Source organism: Miniopterus schreibersii (genome assembly GCF_964146895.1).
Source record: "Miniopterus schreibersii genome assembly, chromosome: 18".
In the NCBI taxonomy this organism is placed as follows: domain Eukaryota; kingdom Metazoa; phylum Chordata; class Mammalia; order Chiroptera; family Miniopteridae; genus Miniopterus; species Miniopterus schreibersii.
The window spans coordinates 3,439,900-3,460,150 of record NC_138121.1 but is presented as its reverse complement, the minus strand read 5'-3'; the positions used below and the strand labels follow the sequence as shown (position 1 = coordinate 3,460,150).

The window sequence follows — 20,251 nt, the reverse complement described above, 5'->3', positions numbered from 1 at the left end:
ACTTTGGAAATCTATAATCAAGCAAAATGGCCACACTTGTTCGGGGAAAACTTTACCAAGTCCAAAGATACCTGGGATGCTGTAAAAAATGTTTTGCCTAACCTCACTTGGTACCTACACCTCTTAGGGCCTCTTGCTGCTATCTTTCTACCATTCATCGTTGAGCCTGCCTCCTAAACGGTCTAGTGTCTTTTGTCTCTAAAAGACTTGCATCAATCAAGCTTCAAATGATAGTTAGCCAGGGGCATGAACAATTAGGACTACAGTCAGAAGAAAATCAGACTTATTTAAGATTGTTGAGGGAAAGGTTTCTCTCCTATTACAGGTCCCATAACAATGCCCACATTCAGCCAAAAGAAGTTATGGATGGCTGACCTTTGTCCCTCAGCACCCCTCAAGAATGAGTGAAAATAAGAAAGGGGAGAATCTGTTACCCCACAAAAGATCTATTACCCTGGCTGAGCCCCTACCCCACCCTAACTCGATGCCTATCTTTGAGAACAGGAAGGCCTGCACTTAATAGTTCCTTCTCAAGAAGAACTAGTCAAAAGCAGCTCAATGGGGGAGGACACTTTGTAAAGTATATGATTGTTTAACCACTATGGTGTAAACCTGAAACTAGTAATACAAAATAATATTGAATGTAAGCTGTAATTGAAGAGAAAAAATACAGCTAAAGCAAGGTGGCCATGGAAGTGACCTCCAGAAGGCCAAAAATCTGATCATCTAATGTGGACACTAAATGAGACACCTACAGGTGCCATGACAGTTGACAATCACCATGACAACGATGGAAGGCACCACAAAAGAACAGAAAAAAGGCAGAATCTGGAAAAACCATTAATATTCCTCCCCTTCATCTAAATATCTACAGTTCTGGATTCTGGGTGGAGAAGTGGCAGATTTGAGAGCTAGGCTCCTGCTTCTGCATTGAATGGAGTTTGTGCTGCTACTACTTTCTGTCTCTTATGGGCTTTAAGACGCCAAACCGGAAAAGAACCCTTTTGGGGTCCTCGAAAAGGGGACTGTCGCCTCTTAGGTAACAGTTTGACTTCATTTATTTACAGAAGATAGTGAAGAGCCTGGGTTGAAGGTAGTGACCAGGCCAAGGTGTTGCCTAGCAACCACCAAGTAGGTAAATTGATAAACAGCTGCGCTCCACTCAAAAGTGGTCACGGTGCCAAGGTGTTGCCTAGCAACCACCAGTCAGCCTAATCTCCATCCTAAAGCTGTAAACAGCTGTGTGCCGCTCGAAGATAGCCTCAGGAGGAATCCCTAGCACCCTTCCTTAGAGCAAAATCGAGAAAAACATCTCCCACCTCGCTCTCGAGGATGGTTTGTTCCGGCGAGCGTTGCCTAGTAACCACCAAATGAGCCAGTTTTTGTTATGAGAAAAAAATGAAATCCTTTATTTAACAGACTCACAAAAATAATGTTATTTTCGTAATGAATTAATATCATGCAGATGTGAAAATACTCCTCCCCAAATCCTTTCTCCAAAATAAAGAGTTGATAATTTAACAGAATTTTCACAAATATGATCACTGTGCTACTATTGATCTGAGTCCTGTGGGGAGCATTTGCTTCTCTTTCTGCAGACAGTCAGGAGTATTACCAATTTGGAACTAATTCAGCTGCCCTGGAAGGCCCTGAGCTGGAGATCCAGTCTCAGTTATCCAGCTCACAGCTGCCTTAAGGCTCTTGGTAACACCAATGCAGCCCCCTTCCCCTGGCAGGCAGTTCTCCTCCGACCCTCTCTTTTATTAATTTCTGGTTCTCTGTCTTTTTTGGTGGGCAGTGGGATCCTTGAAGACTACCTCTACCATAATGCCAGAAGCTGAAGTCCAGTTTAAAATACCTAATAGTTTATTTTACCATTTGTAATACATTAATTGAAATGGTTAAAAATTAATTCAACTAATCATACACTCACCTTCTCTAAATAAAGGTTTCCTTACAGTTAAGAGGGCAGGTTTTGATTTCAGGTACCATTTTAATCTTCTTACCTGTTGATCGTTTTTCCTTTCTCCATTTTACATTCATCTTCCTTATAATTTTATTAGAAACTGCATAAAAAAGGAGCCAAATTAGATTAAAATGAATTTGAGATATGTTTAAACATGAGTTCAGTCTTTGTTTGGATCCTGATGCAATACAGCAATTGTAAAAAGATACTTTGAGAGAATTGAGGATATTTGATTATGGATTTAGTGTTAGATGGAACTAAGAAATAATTTTGTTAGGGGTGATAATGGCATAGTGGTTATGTAAAAAATATATATAGCTTTTTAGAGATGGCAGTTAAGCATGTAGAGGTAAAATGATGTTGGGGATTTAAAAGGCTTCAGCAAGGAAAATAAATGGGTAATGTAATTGTGACAAAATGGTGATACTGCGGTGTGCAAAGGATATGCACTCTTTTAGCAAGTATTGCGAAACTGCATTGGAACAAGTTGTCCTGATTTACACCCCAACTAGACCATGTCTGAGCCTTCTCATTTCACCCACACTCATGGATGTTACTCTTTCCAATATTAATATGACAAAATAAAATGCTTTATCATTGGCCTTTCAATTAGCACTTCTTGGTGAGCATTAGCGGTTTTCAGATGTTTGCCATTTTAATTTGTGTGTGTGAGAAAAGCCTGCTTAGAATCTTCCCCACTACAAAAAAATACAGTATTTCTATTTTCCTAAATTTTTGATTGGTGAGATGTATTTGTGTAGTACATTTCCGTCAACACATAAGTTATGCTGACTTTCCCAGTTGGTCGTATTTTTTTTTTGAACTTGGTTTATGGAGTCTTGCGGACAAATCAATATTTTACGTTTTCTGGCTTTGCTGTAACAATAAACTTTTTCCAAGTCTTCAGGATTATGCAGTGTGTTTCTTTATTCCGTCAGATATTTTTATGGTTTCATTTGCTGTATTTACATTTTTAATCCACCTGGAATGTATTTATGTTCTAGGCCAGTTTCTGGCCCCTCGCCCAGAAAACAACTATCAGTTGTTTCCTAGCAACCTCCACCAGGGTTGGAGTGTGGCTTCTTGGGGGTTGTGGGGCGCGAGGGAAAACAAACAGCTGCACTCCACTCGGAGTTGACAGCAACCTGAAAGCGTTGCCAAGCTACCCCCGTCTCGGACGACGTGATTGGACCCTTCACGCTCCCCATCCCCCTGCTCCTGAAAGAACTTTACTGAAACCTCTGTTGGAAAAAAAAGGGCAGCGTGCGCGTTGCATAGCAACTAGGTTTCTGACCCTCCCATCGAGACCGGAGTCGGAAATGGTGCCCCGCTCAAAGATGACGGCCGACAGTGCCTCTTTCAATATATTCCGCTCTCGACAGTCCTGCCAATGATTTATTCTCTCACACCAGGCCCCAAAGGCGTTTGCTACGGCCTTTCTGAGTCTTGCGCGCGGTAGGTGAGAACGGAGACGGTAACAGAACCGGGCCGCCCTGGGTGCCCCGTACTAACATGGCCGTGGGCGCGTCGGCGGCGGCGCCCAGCCTTCCGGTGCGGGTGCGCGCACAACGCAGGCGCGCGCCCGGCGCAGGCGCACTTCCGCTTGTCTCGCGGAGGCTTCGGCGGCGGTGGCGTCTACCTCGCGGGGCATGGTCCCCGGATCCGAGGGCCCGGCTCGCGCCGGGGGCCTGGTAGCTGACGTGGTGTTTGTGATTGAGGGCACGGCCAACCTCGGGCCCTACTTCGAGGGGCTCCGCAAGCACTACCTGCTCCCGGCCATCGAGTGAGTGCCGTTTCCACCCCTCCAGCCCCGCCCTCCGACTTTAGTTTTCCACAGCCTGACCCTGACTTTTTATCTCCGATCCTCACAGGTATTTTAATGGTGGTCCTCCTGCCGAGACGGACTTCGGGGGAGACGTGAGTGTTGGGTCTCGAGTCTGAGGGAGGAGGGGCTGGGGGCCCGGACCCCTGGGTGTGAGGGAGGAGGGGCTGGGGGCCCGGACTCTCAGGTGTGAGGGAGGAGGGCCTGGGCGCCCAGACTCTCGGGTGTGAGGGAGGAGGGGGCTGGGAGCCACTAGTTCTCCAAGGTCCCAGATGAAAAGCTCCTGTGTCCTCCTCTCGCAGTATGGGGGTACCCAATACAGCCTCGTTGTGTTCAACACGGTGGACTGTGCTCCGGAGTCCTACGTACAGTGTCACGCTCCCACCAGCAGCGCCTATGAGTTTGTCACCTGGCTCGATGGCATTAAGTGAGCTTTTTCCTGTGCTTGGGGTGGGTTGGGGGACCGTGAGGGACCGTGAATGGATGGTCGCTGGGGTCATACTGGGTGGCTGAAAGGGCTGAGATTGTGTTTTTGTCCGTAAGTCACTTCTGTGGTGGGTTCTGTGTACTCAGCGATTTTGCCATTTCGTTTGGAAGTAGAAAAACTTCCTCAAGGCAGCCTTGAGCTCCAGTACCCACTTGGTACTCCATGTGTGATTCTTTGCTCTCTGCCTGCGGTTTCTCATCTGTACTCCAGTTCTTATTTTTCAGATGGGTACATTGAAGCCTGAGTGCAGGGGGCATGGAGCTAGGCCAGGTTCGATCCCTCTGTATTTTATATGGAATTTTGTTAACTCACTTTGCAGGCTCTTGCAGGTGCACACAGCCTGGGGCCAAATCACAGCTGTACTGCAGCAGAGGTCCCATGACCAGGAGTCCCTCTCCCCTGTGCCTGATATAACTTATCTCTAAAGGGGGTGTGTTAATAATACAGACAGTCCCTGATTTAAGATTTTCCTACCTGATGATGGTGCAAAAGCAATACATGTTTAATAAAAACCCACTAGGCAAAGCTATAGTTGATAGGTTAAATGCATTTTCAACTTAATGATGGGTTTATTTGGATGTAAGTTGAGGAGCGTCTGTAGTTGTGTTACAGTATTTCCTGTATTATCCCAAAGAGATTAAGAGAGTAAGAGATTATCCCAAAATTTAGTAGCTTAAAAAAACAAACATGTATTATTTCATGCAGTTTCTGTAAGGAATTCAGGAGTAGCTCAGCTGGATAGTTCTGGCTCAGGGTTTCTCATGAGGTTGCAGTCACAATGAGCCAGGGCTGCAGTCATCCAGGGGTTTGATTGGGTCTTAAGAGGATCCATTTCCAAGGTGGCTCATGCTGTGGCTGTAGGCTGGAGGACTCAGTGCCTCCTGGCTGTTCCCCACAAGGGCTCCCATTGGGGCTGAGTGTCTGCCCAACAGGGCAGCTGGCTTTCCTCAAACTGAGCAATCCACCAGAAAGAGTAAAGAGGAAGCCACAGGCTTTTTATTTTTTATGATCAAGCCTTGGAAGTCACACATCATCACTTCTGCCACATTCTATTTGGTACATGAATCAGTCAGGTTCAGTGTTTGAGGGGGTGTGAATACTAAGGGTGTGAGTAGCAGGAGGTGGAGATCATTGGGGGCATGGCTACCATTACTTCATAGGGATACGTTGGGAATTAAATAAGTTGATGATTTAAAACAGTGTCTGGCATGTCTTAAGTGCTACCTGAGTGTTTGCTATTATTTTGTGTCTCAGTTTCTTGGCTTGCAAATGGATGATTCCATAGCCCAGTTCTCTTGGGAGCTCACAGGAGCTGGTCTTCATCTTTTGTTAAGCTCAGGTCTGGTCTGTGATCAGAGACCATTAAACAGCACCCTTTCATTACATTCTTTCAGCAAATGTTTGTTGGGTGCCTGCTTTGTTCCAGGTTGTGTTCAGGACTGGGTGCTGAAGGTTCAGTGAAACGGTGACACACAAGGTTTTCCCTCATGGTCATTAGAATTGGTGGTCAGGGTAGAGCAGGGTTTCTCAACCTCTACACTGTAGGTACAGGTGATTCCTTATTATGGGTGCTGTCCTGTGTGTTGTTCAATAGCATCCTTGGCCTCTACCCACCAGATGTCAGTAGCCACTTCCCTCCCAAATTGTGACAGACATTGTCAAATGTCCCCTGGAGGGAAAAATCAACCCCAGTTGAGAACAACTGGGATAGATTGTGGTAGGTAAGATGTAAATAGTGTTAAATGGGCACTCTTTGAGGCCTAAGTCCAAGTCTGGTGTCCCTCAATCCCCAGCACCCAGCACAGGAGGCCTGACACAAAGGAGGCTGAAGGAAAACAAATGAGTGAATGAATGAATGCTCAGAATACACTTCATACTCTGATTCTCCCTGGTAAACTTGTGGTAGATAAGCTTCAAGATCCAACTTAAATGCCCCTTCCTGATTCTTGCAAATAGCCAGTTGCTCCCTCCGCTGCCCCCATCACTCCAAGGTGTTCACCTGTCACAGCCCCACACCTTTGGACTGTAAATGTCCAGGACCCTGGGTGTTTGCTTCCAGCTGGGGCGTGGTACCCAAGAGGCCTCAGTAAACCTTGGTTGAGTAAATAAATGAGTGAAAGCTATAGGAAAGGTAATCACCAAATCATCTGATGGGTCTTTAAGTATTGGGAAAAAGCAGTCAAACCTCCTTATTTAAAAATTTCAGCCCAGCTGGTGTGGCTCAGTGGTTGGGTGTCGATCCATGAACCAAGAGGTCACTGGTTTGATTCCCCGTCAGGGTACATACCTGGGTTGCGGCTCCATCCCTGGAAGGGGGTGTGCAGGAGGCAGCCAATCGATGATGTTTCTCTCTCATCGATGTTCCTATCTTTCTATCCTCCCTTTCTCTCTCTCTAAAAATTAATAGAAACACTTTTTTAAAAAAATTTCAAGGGCACTAGGAAGCTAAGAGGAAAATGTTTTATATATATATGTATATATTCATTTTTATTTTATTTTATTTTGAAAATATTTTATTGATTTTAGAGAGAGAGGAAGAGAGAGAGAGAGAGAGAAACCAATTTGTTGTTCCACTTATTTATGCATTCATTGGTTGATTTTTGTATGTTCCCTGACCAGGAATTGAACCCGAAACCTTGGCATCTCGGGGTGATGCTCTAACCAACTGAGCTACTAGGCCAGGACTGGGAAATGCTTCCTGAATATCTTCATCACATTTCTACCCTCCCCATTAATCAGCTTAGAATACACTGTATCTTGAAGCAACTGAGAAAGCTTTGTATGCTCTGTGTACACCTTGGAATGCCCCAATCAGTTGATAAACGTTTTAAACTATTATTTTACATTCACTGTCGTCATTGTTTTTATCAAGTCCTATGTAACAATCTAAATTCAGTTTCTGTGATGTTCCAGACAGGTCTGTAACAGGGATCACAGAGTCAGCAGGTTTTGTTCACACTTGGGGAAATCTTATCTTCCCTGGGAATATTGGGAACTTCAGGAACAAAATATGCAGTGTGACTTTTGAAACGGCCTTGCTTTGGGAAGATCCATTTCTGATGTTACATTTCCTGTCTTAGAAAAGAGGCAGTGTTCCCCCTGTGCGTGTGTGTGTCTGTGCCCCCCCCCCCCCCCCCCCAGCTAGTGACTCAGGTAGCATCTTTGTCTGAGCTAGTAACAGATGGCTTATTCAGTAAGGAATAAGTTCTAGATCTCAAAGTAGTTGATTGATCACAGGTTCCCTCATAAATTACCTTTTAATTTTTTTATATTTTATTTATTTTAAAATATACCTTTATTGATTTCAGAGAGAGGAAGGGAGAGGGGGAGAAAGATATATAGAAACATCAATGATGAGAGAGTCATCATTGATCGGCTGCCTCATGTACGCCTCTTACTGGGGATTGAGCCTGCAACCCAAGCATGTGCCCTGACAGGGAATTGAACTTCGATCTCCTGGATCCTAGGTTAATGCTCAACTGCTGAGCCACACCTGGCTGGGCTAAATTACCTTTTTAAATTGAGGTAAAATTCACATCACAAAAGTAATCATTTTAAATTGAGTAAGCGATTCAGTAACATTTAAGTACATTCACAATGTTGTGCAACCACCGCCTTTATCTAGTTCCAAAACATTTGCATCACTTAAAAGGAGACCTAGTGTGCATAAGGAATTACTCTCTACCTCTTCTCCCCACCCCTCACCCCTTTCCCCCACTCAGGGCACTTTAGACTCCAGTCTCAGAAAGTCCCATGAAATAGTGGTTTGACTACTTTCAGAACAGCAAGCTGGCATTTAGGTGGATCCAGGGTTGGTTCATTCACTAGGGTCTGTCCCACCTAGGTGGCATTAAAATTCCTGTGGAAAACGGTCTTTGTGGTGAGGAAGAGGAGGGGTGGTAAGGAGCAGTGGGGTGGGCTGAGTGCCCTGAGGGGAAAGGCGATTGTCACTGAGCTCACAGGATGGATTGGGAGCAGAGGGCAAAAGCCTGCAATGGGGAAGAACTCAGGGAGAACTTGGCCATGGAGACTGTCAGCCAGGCTGCTGGTACACTCTCTTTTCCATCAGAGTTTTCTGAGACCCTGTGTGCCCTAATGATGCCTCAGTCCAGTTGGCCTCCTTCCCTGAGGGATGCCATAACAAAGTAGTAAAAACTGAGTGGGCCAGAGCAGTGGGAATGTGATGTCTCACAGGCCACGATCCAGGAGCAGGAGTTCAGGGGTGGGCGAGGCCTGGTGCCCTCTGGAACCTGTGGGGGAGGAGCCTTCCTGCCTCTTCCAGTTTCTGGTCACCCAGACATTTCTTGCTTGGTGGCAGTGTCACTCCAGTCTCCACATGGTGCTCTCCTTGTGTCTCCGAATCACCTTTTCCTCTGAGCATGTCTGTCTCTGTCCCAGTTCCCCCTTTTTATAAGGACATGGGTCATATTGGATGTGGGCCCATCCTGATGACCTCATTGTAGCCTGATCACCTCTGTAAAAGGCCCTGTTTCCAAGTAAGGTTGCATTCTAGGGTACTGGGGATTAGTACTTCAACATGTCTTTTCTTGGGGACACAATTCAGCCCATAACACTGGGAGGAGAGAAGGCCTCTGTACCAGGCGGGAAAGGTGAGGCCAGGGCTGGCTTTAAGATGGAGAGATGGCCCAGAGAGGGGAGGTGCACAGGGACTGGGACACAGCACAGGATCCCAGGCCCTTTCCCTGTTTGCAGGATATGACAAATGTTCCGTCTTCATTATCTGGGCCTGGCACTGTACCAGCACTGGGGATAGAGCAGGGAACTTGACAGTGTCCCCATCCCAAGGTGCACAGTCCAGTGCCAGGTAGGGGATCGCACAGGTGCAGGGTCTTCAAGTGTGGCCTGGGGGCTGGGAGGTCGCAGCCCTGAGTGCTGCAGGGACCCCCAAGGGCTGACAGTTTGGCCTCATGCAGGTTCATGGGCGGGGGTGGCGAGAGCTGCAGCCTCATCGCGGAAGGCCTCAGCACAGCCCTGCAGCTGTTTGATGACTTCAAGAAGATGCGAGAGCAGATGTGAGTGAGGCTGGCACGTGGAGCTCATGTCCAGTGTTGGTCTCTGTCCACTTGGCTTAGAACCCACTTGTCACAGGATTCCACCCCCTGCTTTACACTGGGGAGTTGGGGCTGGGAATCAGGAGGTGTCCCCTGGCTGGTGCCCGGTCTCTGTCCTCATCAGGAGGGGGTGTCTGGCTCTTCTCCCCCGACTTGGAGTGAGTCAGGAACCTCAGAGCCTCAGTGTTCTCAGCTGTGAAATGGGGCCATTCCTCCTTACTTCCTATGGGGTGGACTCCTTGTGCCTCTGCCGTGCTGGGTCTGAGTCCCTTTTCAGGGCCTTGTTGCCACCTGCTTGACATCTTTCCTTGTTTCTGGCAGTGGCCAGACACACCGCGTCTGCCTCCTTATCTGTAACTCGCCCCCGTACCTGTTGCCTGCTGTCGAGAGCACCACGTACTCTGGGTGCACAACAGAGAGTCTCGTGCAGAAGATTGGGGAGGTGAGTCTCGGGGAGGAGGGCTGGGGCTGGACTCCCAGGTCACAGAATGGTCACAGACTCTGTGGCCAGCTCTGCTTGCTCCTGCTGGAAAAACTATAACCCTATAACCGATAATCCCTTGGGGCAGCTAATATAGGTCTTGTGTTCCCCTGTCCCAAATCCTGATGGGAATTTGGTTTTAGGGCTCATGCCATCCAGCAACCCAGCAGGTGTGTGTGGTAGCCTGGGGGTTGGCCCCTGTGACCCGGTCCTGACTGACTTGATCCCTCTCCTGCAGCGAGGGATCCATTTCTCCATTGTGTCCCCTCGAAAGCTGCCTGCCCTGAGGCTTCTGTTCGAAAAGGCAGCCCCCCCAGCAATGCTGGAGCCGCTGCAGCCACCAGCAGATGTGAGCCAGGACCCACGGCACATGGTGCTGGTGCGGGGGCTTGTGCTGCCCGGTAAGGCCTGCTCCCTGGTGGGGGGTGGGGGTGTTCTCGCTGGCTGACTCTGTCTGACTTGGATTTTCTTTCCCTCTCAAACTACTGCTCTCGTGGCTTGGTCATCTATTCTTGGCTTTCAGTTGGGGGTGGCTCAGCCCCAGGCCCCCTCCAGCCAAAGCAGCCTGTCTCCCTGCCTCCCTCTTCAACTTCGAGCGCTGCACTCTCGGCAGCCCCCCAGCAGCCTCTGCCCCCTGTCCCCCAGCAGTACCAGGTATGAACATCACCAGGAAAAGGGTATAGTTCTGGGGCCTTATGGGAGCCTTGGTCCCTTGGAAGAGACCTAGTTGGGTGTTCGGGCTTGTGGAGTCTCCTTTGAGACTTGAGGGCTGAATAATCATGCCTCTGTGGGGTGATGGGAGTCATGAGCTCCGGTGATGTTGGAGTCAGGGTGCCTGTGTTGTGTGGGGTGTGTAACCTCATGTGACATCAGGAATGGGGGACTGGGGTGCATGGTCCTCTTCAGCCCCTCCCCTCTGTCCCCAGGTCCCCGGGAATTTGAGCGCAGCTCAGGTAGCTGCTCAGAATGCAGTGGAGGCTGCCAAGAACCAGAAGGCTGGGCTGGGCCCCCGCTGTGAGTCCTGGGGTTGGGGGGGGTGAGAGGGGTGAGGATGAGGGGTGGGTGGGGCCAGCCAGGCCTCTCTCTGAGAACACCTGCCCCACTCCTTCCCTTGGTCTCTCCCACAGTCTCACCCATTAATCCTCTTCAGCAAGCAGCTCCAGGGGTGGGTACCCCTTTCAGCCAGGCCCAGGCCCCTTCGCTGCCTCAGGGGCCACCTGGCGCCCCCAAGCCGTCTCCTACTTCCCAGCCCAGCTTGGTCTCCACAGTGGCCCCTGGTCAGGGCCTGGCCCCTACTGCGCAGCCTGGGGCACCATCCATGGTAGGTGGCTGCATGCCTTCCACTCGCTGCCCCACTCCTTCCCCCTGACTACCCTGGGCTAGCACAGTGCAGAGGACAAGCAATTTGCCTGCCTGAGGAGGTCCCAAGGGCATGGGTCTTATGGTTTTGGGGCCTCAGGGGCTTGTGCTACAGTTAAGGCTGAGACTAACGGGTCTGGGGATGGAACCATGGGGCTGTGGTTCCTGGTGGGTGAAGACTGTTCTGGGGATCCTGTGGACTCCTGAGAGTCCTGGAATCTTACAGTATCAGAGTGTTTATATCCCAGGGATAGCCATGGGGTACAGCCCTTCTTGCTGGCCTGTCCCTCTCTCAGGACACTCCCTTGCCCCCCCATTGCCCTCCTTCCTCCCCTCTGGCAGGCAGGCACTGTTGCCCAAGGTGGGGTGAATGGCCCTTCTCCACCCCAGCTAGGGGCCTCGGCCCTCGGTGGGCAGCAGTCGGTCTCCAACAAAGTCATGGCCTGGAGCGGGGTCCTCGAGTGGCAGGAGGTGAGTTGGCTTGAGGAGCAATTGGGCAGGTGGATCTCATAGGGCCTGGCCTGGGGGGCTGCAGGGCCAGACTGGGGCCCCCACAGGGTCATGGACTTGTGGTCTCGAGATAGTCCCCAAGAAGCGTGGGATTGGTAGTCCCCATCCAGGACTAAGGAGATAGTATATTGTATTACAGGTGAAGAACCGAGGAGTCTCAGATTTGGGGTCCATGCAGGCCCAGGGGATTGTGGCATCTAGGAGACAGAGGATTATGGGGTTTGGGGGCAAGAGGAGGATCCCAACATTTGTGGAAGGCTAGAGGATTATGGGATTGATGGGATAGAGGAGGGGCTCAGGGCTCTTAGGACTTAAACTGGGGGAGATCCAGAACTTGGGGGCTTCTGGGTTAAGCGTGAAGGGTTGAGGGGACTGAGACCTGGGCCCTCGTTGTGCTATGCTCTCTTCCTCCTCAGAAGCCCAAACCTGCCTCCGTGGATGCCAACACCAAGTTGACGCGGTCACTGCCTTGCCAAGTCTACGTGAATCACGGCGAGAACCTGTAGGTGTTTGTCGGGGCACGGGGCGGGCTGGGGTTTGCATCCTCCTGACAACTCTCTTGGTATCGCCCCCAGGAAAACAGAACAGTGGCCCCAAAAACTGATCATGCAGCTCATCCCCCAGCAGCTGCTGGTGAGTGGCTGACGGGAGGAACCCCAACCCCTGCCATTATCTCTTCCCTCATCCCTTCCCTGCCCCTCCCACCTCTGTTCTCCCCTCCTCACTTCCCCCCTCAATGTGCTGGTTGGCCTCTGTGTCTCCCCAGACCACACTGGGCCCTTTGTTCCGTAACTCAAGGATGGTCCAGTTCCATTTCACCAACAAGGACCTGGAGTCCCTCAAAGGCCTCTACCGCATCATGGGCAACGGCTTCGTGAGTCCTGGGCCGGGTGGGACCCAGGGCTGCTGACTCCTCTGTCCTCCTGGGCCCAAGGGAGCTGTTTTTGATGGTTGGGTGGGCTTTGTGAGCTTGGCCTCCTCAACTTTCTTCCAGAGCCTTAGCTTGTTTTATAATGTGCACCAGATGGAAGTCTATTCTGTGTTAAAATGTAACAGGATGTGACAAACAGTTGGGAAGAAGTTGGTTTTGACATAGTTTTACTGGGTATATTAGTTTTCTGGGGCTGAGAACAACAGAAATTGATTCTCACAGTTCTGGAAACTAGCAGTCCGAAATCAGGGTGTCAGCAGGGCCATGCTCTCTGAAGGCTCCAGCAGGGGACCTCTCATGGCCTCTTGCAGCTGGTAGCCCAGACATCTTTAAGCACCTCAGTTTGTTTCTGGAGCAGCCTCAAGCAAACTTCCAGTTGCCTCAGCCTTTCACAGCAGGAGCCTCACCATTTCTTGACTGTGGGGCTTCTAGAACCTTCTAGAACTGGGAGGGGTGGGATACCCCCTCCAGGGTGTGACTGTTTCTGGTTCTCCCCCCAGGCGGGCTGTGTGCACTTCCCTCACACAGCCCCCTGCGAGGTGCGTGTGCTCATGCTCCTGTACTCGTCCAAGAAGAAGATCTTCATGGGCCTCATCCCCTACGACCAGAGCGGCTTTGTCAACGGCATCCGGCAGGTCATCACCAACCACAAGCAGGTTCAGCAGCAGAAGATGGAGCAGCAGCGCGGGGTGAGTGATGCTGGTCCCCTGTCCCGTCCCTCCCCACTCCTAGCACCTGCTCACCTGGGCCCCAGAGCTCATGGCCAAATCCCCCAGGGATGCCCTGGGGCTCCAATGCCAGGCATTTAACTCCTCTCCCAAGATGTGGCCATCCAGGTTCAGTCCCATCCTCACATTTCCTTGTGACTTTTTTCTACCTTTTCAGTGTTCTCATGGAATCTCTGAGACACAGAGCTCTCTAGGGGATCTGGGAATGTGAAGTTTACTTCCCAGACCCCTATCTTCAAAGAAATTTTCCCAGCTCCTCACAGGTTCCCCTTTAGGGCTCAGATCTCTCTGACATGTGGAGTGATCCTCTCAGAGCCACACCACACCCACTCAGTGACGTCTCCTTCTCTCCCTGTACAGTTGGGAGCACAGCAGGCACCCCCCGGGCTGGGCCCCATTCTGGAGGACCAGGGAAGGCCCTCGCAGAATCTGGTGAGGATAAGACTGCAGGGTCAGGGCCAGGGCAGGGGAGGTCTCAGAGGACACCGTTGTTCTGACCCAACTGTGGAGGCTGAGGGGTCTGGAGTCTTGCTCACCCGTGTCTCTTCCCACTAGCTCCAGCTCCGTCCGCCACAGCCCCAGCCACCAGGCACTGTGGGGGCCTCTGCAGCCACAGGGCAGCCCCAACCCCAGAGTGCTGTCCAGGCCCCCCCAGGTGCAGCCCAAGGCCCCCCTGGAGCAGCTCCTGGCCCACCCCCTTCTGGACCTATCCTTCGGCCCCAGAACCCTGGGGCCAACCCCCAACTGCGGAGCCTCCTCCTCAACCCACCCCCGGTGAGATTTGGGATGGGGGTGGGGCAGCAGGGAACATGGGTCCTGGGCTGTTACAGTTCTAGAACTTTCACCTTGGAGGAGGGAGGCTGAATTGATCAAAGGGTGTGAGTAGAGTCCCACCAGAGGCTCCAGGACCACCAGCTCCTCTCTTTCTTTGAAGAAAGACTCCACACAAATGTCTGGATGAGACATTCTCTGAGTAGCTTCTGTGCCAGAGGCTGCATGGTGGGGTGGGGTGGGGTCTCCCTGCTGGGGGCCTCTGAGCTGCTTTTTTTGTTCCCCCAGCCCCAGACTGGGGTACCCCCACAGCAGGCTTCCCTCCACCACCTTCAACCACCAGGGGCCCCTGCACTGCTGCCCCCACCACACCAGGGCCTAGGGCAGCCCCAGCTGGGGCCCCCCCTCCTGCACCCGCCGCCCACCCAGTCTTGGCCTGCACAGCTTACCCCACGGACTCCACTGCCAGGTAAGGAGGTCTGGGGGAGGCCAGGGGTCTTCACTGACTGTCCCAGCAGCCCCTGGCTGGAGTCCTAAAACCAAGGGCTCCTGGGAAGTAAAGTTCTGGGATTCAAGAAGAGTACACCCTCCCTGGCTTTTGGGGAGCTCTGAGGGCCTAGGGAGCAAGAGCTTTCCGCATGATCACTTTCCTGCATGTCCTCTGGGGTTTGCTGGGAAATGGAGTCTTAGGGCCAGAGAGGTATTTGGGGGGATGGGATTCCAATGGCTTATTGGAAATGGCACATTTATGTCCAGGTGGGGCCAGAAATTGCCTCTGATGGGTCTCCCCAGGGCTTCTTAGACAACCTAGTACCTTTGACTCCCAGAGGAGGAGGGAGAAAGCAGCCCCAGGGCCCTTCAGGGCCCCAGGGACTACTGGGAGATGCAGTCCCTTCCCCACTGCCCCCCAGGTCAGATGCTGCTGAGCGGGGGTCCCCGGGGCCCGGTCCCCCAGCCGGGCCTGCAGCCCAGCGTCATGGAGGACGACATCCTCATGGATCTCATCTGAACCCCCAACACCCAATAAAGTTCCTTTTAACACATGCCCCGGCTCCCGTCACTGTCGTCCCCCAGGACTGGGCAGGAGGAGACCGGGGGGAGACATCTCTGTCCTTGTTCTTGCTTCAGCAGACATCCCCGAGGCCCTGGGCTGGTGACGCCTGGGCCTTGGCAGTGAGTCAGGCAGGCTGGTGCAGCCTGGCTTGGGAGGAGACATGGAGGCAGGCAGGCAGAGCTCACAGAACCATGTGTTCTCATGGAGGTAGAAAGGTATGGAGGAAAACGGAGGTATGCGGAGCCGAGCTCAGCAGAGTCTTGGAAGAGAAGCAGGAGTTGGTGAGGCCAGGAAGGCTGTCCAGGTGTGGAGGAAGCAGAATGAATAAGCAAAGGCAAGAGAAAACTTGGGGTGTTCTGGGGAGCAGTGGGTCAGTGCTTCTGGAGTGTGAGCCCGAGAGGAGGGCCTAGAGGTAGACAGGCACCAGGTGGAGGGTGGGGGCTCAAGCACCAAACTGAGCCACTCGAGGTTTGTCCTGGGGATACAAGAGTCATAGTAGGCCAATAGCAGGAGGTAGGCCTTGGTCTCCCAGGAGTCAGAAAACAGGGAGGAGGCTGGGGTGATGGTTCAGGGAGAGGAGAATCCAGAGGAGGAGCTGGGGCAGAGTCGGGGGCGAGAGGGGTGAGGTTGGAGACTGGTGTGCCATGTGAAGGAAGTTGGGGCTGTGGGGGGCATTGAGGTCAGCCCCCAGGACCTGTCCTGGGTTCTGGTAGATGGTGGGGCTTCCCTGAGTTAGGAAAATGGGAGAAGGAGCCAGTAATGAATGCTAATGGTCCAAGGTATGTCCAAGTGACAGCTGCCATGTTGGGAGCTCACGGTGTGTCCTTAGGAGTTTCATGTTTGGTGGTTGAAGTCACAGGAGTGGATGAGATCACTTGGAAAGAGAGGAGGCCCGAGGTCCCAGTCAGAGACCTACCTTCCAGGGCTTTGGACAAATGGACAGTGGGTTTATCCCTGGGCTGGAAAACCCAGCAGGAAGCAGGTTTGGGGTGTGGTGAGGCAAGGGACCTGAAGGACGTCCTCAGAGAGATGTCCGGGGGCAGCTGGATACAGACCCAGGTGTGGGGCATGGGGGTGGTCTCCTTGGTGGCAGAGTCTATTGTCAGACTCTAGACCTGTGTTGCTCAGAGCGTGGTCCACACCTGGACCACCAGCATCTGCATTGTTTGGGACGCTGGTTAACATTAGATTCCTGGGCCCTGTCCCAGGAGAGAGGTTGCAATATGGTGGCCCATGGGCCACTCTACAGATGGGTTTTGTTTGGCCTTCCCTGTGTTAGCATATGTGGTATTTTTTTCTGAGTTAGTTGTAAAAATCAAGATAATTCTCTCTCTCTCTCTCTCTCTCTCTCTCTCTCTCACACACACACACACACACACACAAACACACAAAACGTAGTCTTGGCTTCTCTTGACAAGTCAGAAGATCTGGCACCCCTGGGCCTCCCTTCTGCCTAGCAACAATGGGCTCGAGCTGCCCCTTTCCATGGGGCATGTGCTCTCTAATTCGCCACAGTCCCCACCACTCCCTCTTGGCTCTCCCACCTTTGTCACTGGGCTTGCCCTGTGGTTGTTCCTGTGGTGGCGTGCAGAGGAGAGTGAAATCTTTCTTGTACCCATGTCTCTATCAAAAGTGGCACAACCAAAGAGAGAACGAGAGGGCCCCGTGTTTCGAAAAAAATGGGAGCGAGACTATTTCTTTGTGGAAGTGAAGAACATGCCTACGTGTTTAATATGCAAAAAAATCATGTCTGTGTTTAAAGAGTACAACCTGAAACGTCATTATGAATCAAAGCACAGTAAGAGCTTCGACCAGTATACAGAACAGACGCGAGATGCGGTCCTCAGTGAACTGAAAAAGGGCCTCAAGTGTCAGTAGGGCTTGGAAAACCAGCAGTAGAAATGATGTGGCTGCCACATGCAATTTCACAGAGATGTGAAAAGGATTCCTGGGCATTCAAACTCCCACAGACGGCGAGTTTATAAAGGGACAGAATGATGTGTCCTGGACAGAAACACGCATCTCTTTGGGCCATTATTTGAACAGGTGTTTATTTGCATTACACCGTGTGTTGAAGAGAAATCAGAAGATTTACAAGTCCAGTTGCTTGAAAGAGTCCAGTCCACTGTGGCCTTTTCTATTCCTGTGCATGAACTACTTCCACCCAGTTAGCTTTATTTATTTGTGAAGTTGAGAATTTTCATGTGACCGAAGAAGTCTGTGATGTTACATGGTGCCAAGGCAGGCCCAACACTGGGAAATGACTTATTTTTGTGTGTGTATTGAAAGAAATGAAAAGTTTTATGTAGACAGATCAGAATTCCTAAGCACAGCCACATTAGGTCATTAGTTGTGGTAATCTAATGATCTATGTCACAGAGGAACTTGTCAGGACACTACAAGGTGGCAACATTTGGCAAGGACACAGGTGATTGTGTCAGTCACCTGGAATTGAATTGTGCAAAGAAAGTCAATGGAACACACTGTGAATATCCTTGATGCTCTTCTGTAGGTTAATCCCAGGCAGGGTAATGGTGAACCTGACCCCGAGCATTGCACAGAAGCTCTGTGACCTAGTCATCACTTGGTGGTGTTGGAAGGAGTTGGAACTGTTAAAATCAATCTACTCGGTTCATTTCAGATGAGGCAAAAGCCACACCTTGGTTCCCCTGAGGTTGATCAGACTTTGGGTCAAGGTTATGACCCTCCTGAACACTTTCTCCACAAGGACATTCACAAACCGCTACTTGAATGTATGATCATGTTTGCCCAGTCCTGGCAAAAATGGGGAAGCCATTGGCAAGGAATATTCTGACTCCATTTCCTTTGCTGCAATTGGTTTCCAGAGACATGACCTGGACCGTATTTACCCAAACTGGGGTTAAAGACCAAATTCCCCCAAAGGCTTTGTGCATCCAAACTATGAAGATGGACTGACTGTCCAGTTTGCCTTTGTTGGTGAATGCCGGTCGTGTGAATGCAGACCACAGAGTAGTCATTGAACTACAGTGCAATAGGGTGCTGGCTCCCAGCGAGGCTCTGCTGGAAGGTCTCGGCCCTACAGCTCTCTAGTAGTTGTCGTGAACTTCCAAGTGTGGAGGTGCCCGCGCTTGTGAACAGAGATTTTCTGTTACAAAACAATCAAACACCGCTCCCGGGATTCAAGGTTGAGTTCTCAAGTGCCCATCCCACAATGCCCCTTGGTGCAGGAGGGATGATGTCAGCCTTCCGGGTGCAACTCAAAGGAGCGAAAGAGAAAATTTAACAATTAAATCTATTTTTCAATTTGTATTTTTTCAACTTTGAATTTGAAATATAAACTCCAGTACCAAACATGTTTGTATGATGTTCCATGCATTCACCATAGTTCAGTAAAGATGCAATTTGATTATATTTCTGGCCGTTGACTTTTCTTATACCTGGCTAGTTCACTCATTTATGTGGCCCGCCTGGCTCCTGTAGGCATTTGAGTTTCCGATCCCTGCCCTAGAACTGTTGAGTCTGGGGGAGGGAGGGAAGGAGGAAAGCTGGGGACAGTTTTGAACAGCTCCCTAGGTGATTCTCACACCAATGAAACATGGAGTAGTAGACACTGGGAAAGTGACAAAGGGAAAGTGGGTGAGGTTTCCCAGGCTGTGTGAGTAGCAGGGGTTTCTGAAAACTCAGATGGCTTCACGGACCAGGCAGGTGATGGAAATGTGTGAAGCGGACGGGTGTAAGACAGTAGGGAATGATGGGGACTGTGGCGAACTTGGAGAGTGCTTGCCCCACCTAAAGTCATTCAAATTAAAGACAAAACACACTGAGGACCAAACAAAAATCCGCTGGTGAGTCTAATGAGGCCGCCGGGCTGCCATTTTGTGACCTCTGGAAGAAGGAGAAGACGTGAGGACAAGTACAGAGCCCTGAGAAAGACCCACATGTGAGGGCTGGGCAGGGAGCCAGAAGACAGGAGGACCAGGCAAGTGTGTTTTAGAAGCTTGAGTGTTTTTGAGGAGAGAGTGATCAACTGTGTCCAAAGCTGCTGAAAGGGGAAGACGAGTGGCGAGCAGCCAGTGCTGTTTCCACTGGGGTGGAAAGTACCCTGCAGGGAAACAGGTTTGGGTTCAGGACAAATTGATGGAAAACAATTTGTTTTCTAGCCAGTGAGGCCCTCTTGATCTCAGCACCCAATTAGATGAATCTAAGGGACTCAAAGGCCTTAATCCTGGGTCTGTATTCACAGGCACCAGGAGTTATTGGAATGCCTGAAGAGCGAGGAAAGATCTAGACACAAAACTCACCTCCTTGTTTCACAGTCCAGGCAAAGACGATAGGCAGAAGCACTTAACTTGCTTATTAGAACCAGCCAACACCAACAGAGCAAATCTTTTGGGGATGTTTTTCTCAGCACCAGGTACTGTTAAAGGCGCCTAAATGTAGGAAATAGTGAAAACCTTGGAACAGCAGGGTTGAAATTGCAGCTCCAGCACTGACTAGCTCTGTGGCTTTGGGCAGGTCCCTGTGCCTCCCTGAGCCTCAGTTTCCCTATATGTGAAGAAGTGACTTCCCTATAGGATTGGGCATCTGGCAGGTTCAGCACAGTTGCCCACAACTTAGAACTGCTATTAGCCATTGTTGTCATCACTGGCCTAGTACACTCTTAGAAGGTAGATGTGGCTGGCAAAACGTGTCAAAGTCACGAGAGCATCCCTGAAGGTTGTAATTGGATGAGTGACTGGAAACCTTTCAGGGTTTTCTTGTTTTGTTTTGTTGTAGAGAGAGGAAGAGAGAGAGAGAAACATCGATTTGTTGTTCCATGTAGTTATGGATTACTTGATTGATACTTGTATGTGCCCTGACCAGGGATTGAACCCAGAACCTTGGTATGATGACACACTAACCAACTGAAATACTCAGCCAGGGTGGAAACCTTTCATTTTTGACCAGTTTGCTTTGGACCATGTATCCAGAGCTGGAAGCAAGACAGAAATGGCCTTGGCCTGTGTGGCTCAGTTGGAGCATTGTCCTATACACCAGGAGGTGGCGGGTCAGGGCACATACCTAGGTTTTGGGTTCAAACTCGCATCG

The 20,251-nt window shown here is 50.6% G+C and overlaps 1 protein-coding gene across 8 annotated transcripts; it reads left to right on the top strand.

The window, feature by feature from the left end:
- Positions 1–3,275: 3,275 nt before the first annotated feature.
- On the top strand, positions 3,276–18,574 carry MED25 (mediator complex subunit 25). 8 transcript variants are annotated; one of them, XM_081117515.1, is made up of 18 exons: positions 3,276–3,749; positions 3,838–3,883; positions 4,091–4,215; positions 9,210–9,308; positions 9,669–9,789; positions 10,067–10,229; positions 10,352–10,482; positions 10,755–10,842; positions 10,956–11,149; positions 11,530–11,658; positions 12,114–12,199; positions 12,273–12,330; positions 12,464–12,571; positions 13,129–13,317; positions 13,717–13,788; positions 13,912–14,130; positions 14,416–14,596; positions 15,039–15,171. In XM_081117515.1, exons 1-18 carry the CDS (start codon positions 3,616–3,618, stop codon positions 15,134–15,136), a joined length of 2,241 nt encoding a protein of 746 aa, XP_080973641.1. In that variant the 5' UTR covers positions 3,276–3,615; the 3' UTR covers positions 15,137–15,171. The 8 variants fall into 8 exon arrangements, with proteins under 8 accessions (XP_080973641.1, XP_080973638.1, XP_080973640.1 ...); XM_081117512.1 differs by lacking the exon at positions 15,039–15,171 and adding an exon at positions 16,815–18,574 and having other exon boundaries at positions 3,555–3,749; positions 11,578–11,658; XM_081117514.1 differs by lacking the exon at positions 15,039–15,171 and adding an exon at positions 16,944–18,574 and having other exon boundaries at positions 3,555–3,749.
- The last annotated feature ends 1,677 nt before the right edge of the window (positions 18,575–20,251 follow it).

Bases quoted from the DNA above. Each gene is read 5' to 3' on its own strand.
- MED25 (XM_081117511.1), top strand. From the start codon at position 3,616: ATGGTCCCCGGATCCGAGGGCCCGGCTCGCGCCGGGGGCCTGGTAGCT. The intron at 10,843-10,955 runs GTGAGTCCTGGG...TCTCTCCCACAG, and splicing joins GGCTGGGCTGGGCCCCCGCT to TCTCACCCATTAATCCTCTT. The intron at 13,789-13,911 runs GTGAGGATAAGA...TCTTCCCACTAG, and splicing joins GAAGGCCCTCGCAGAATCTG to CTCCAGCTCCGTCCGCCACA.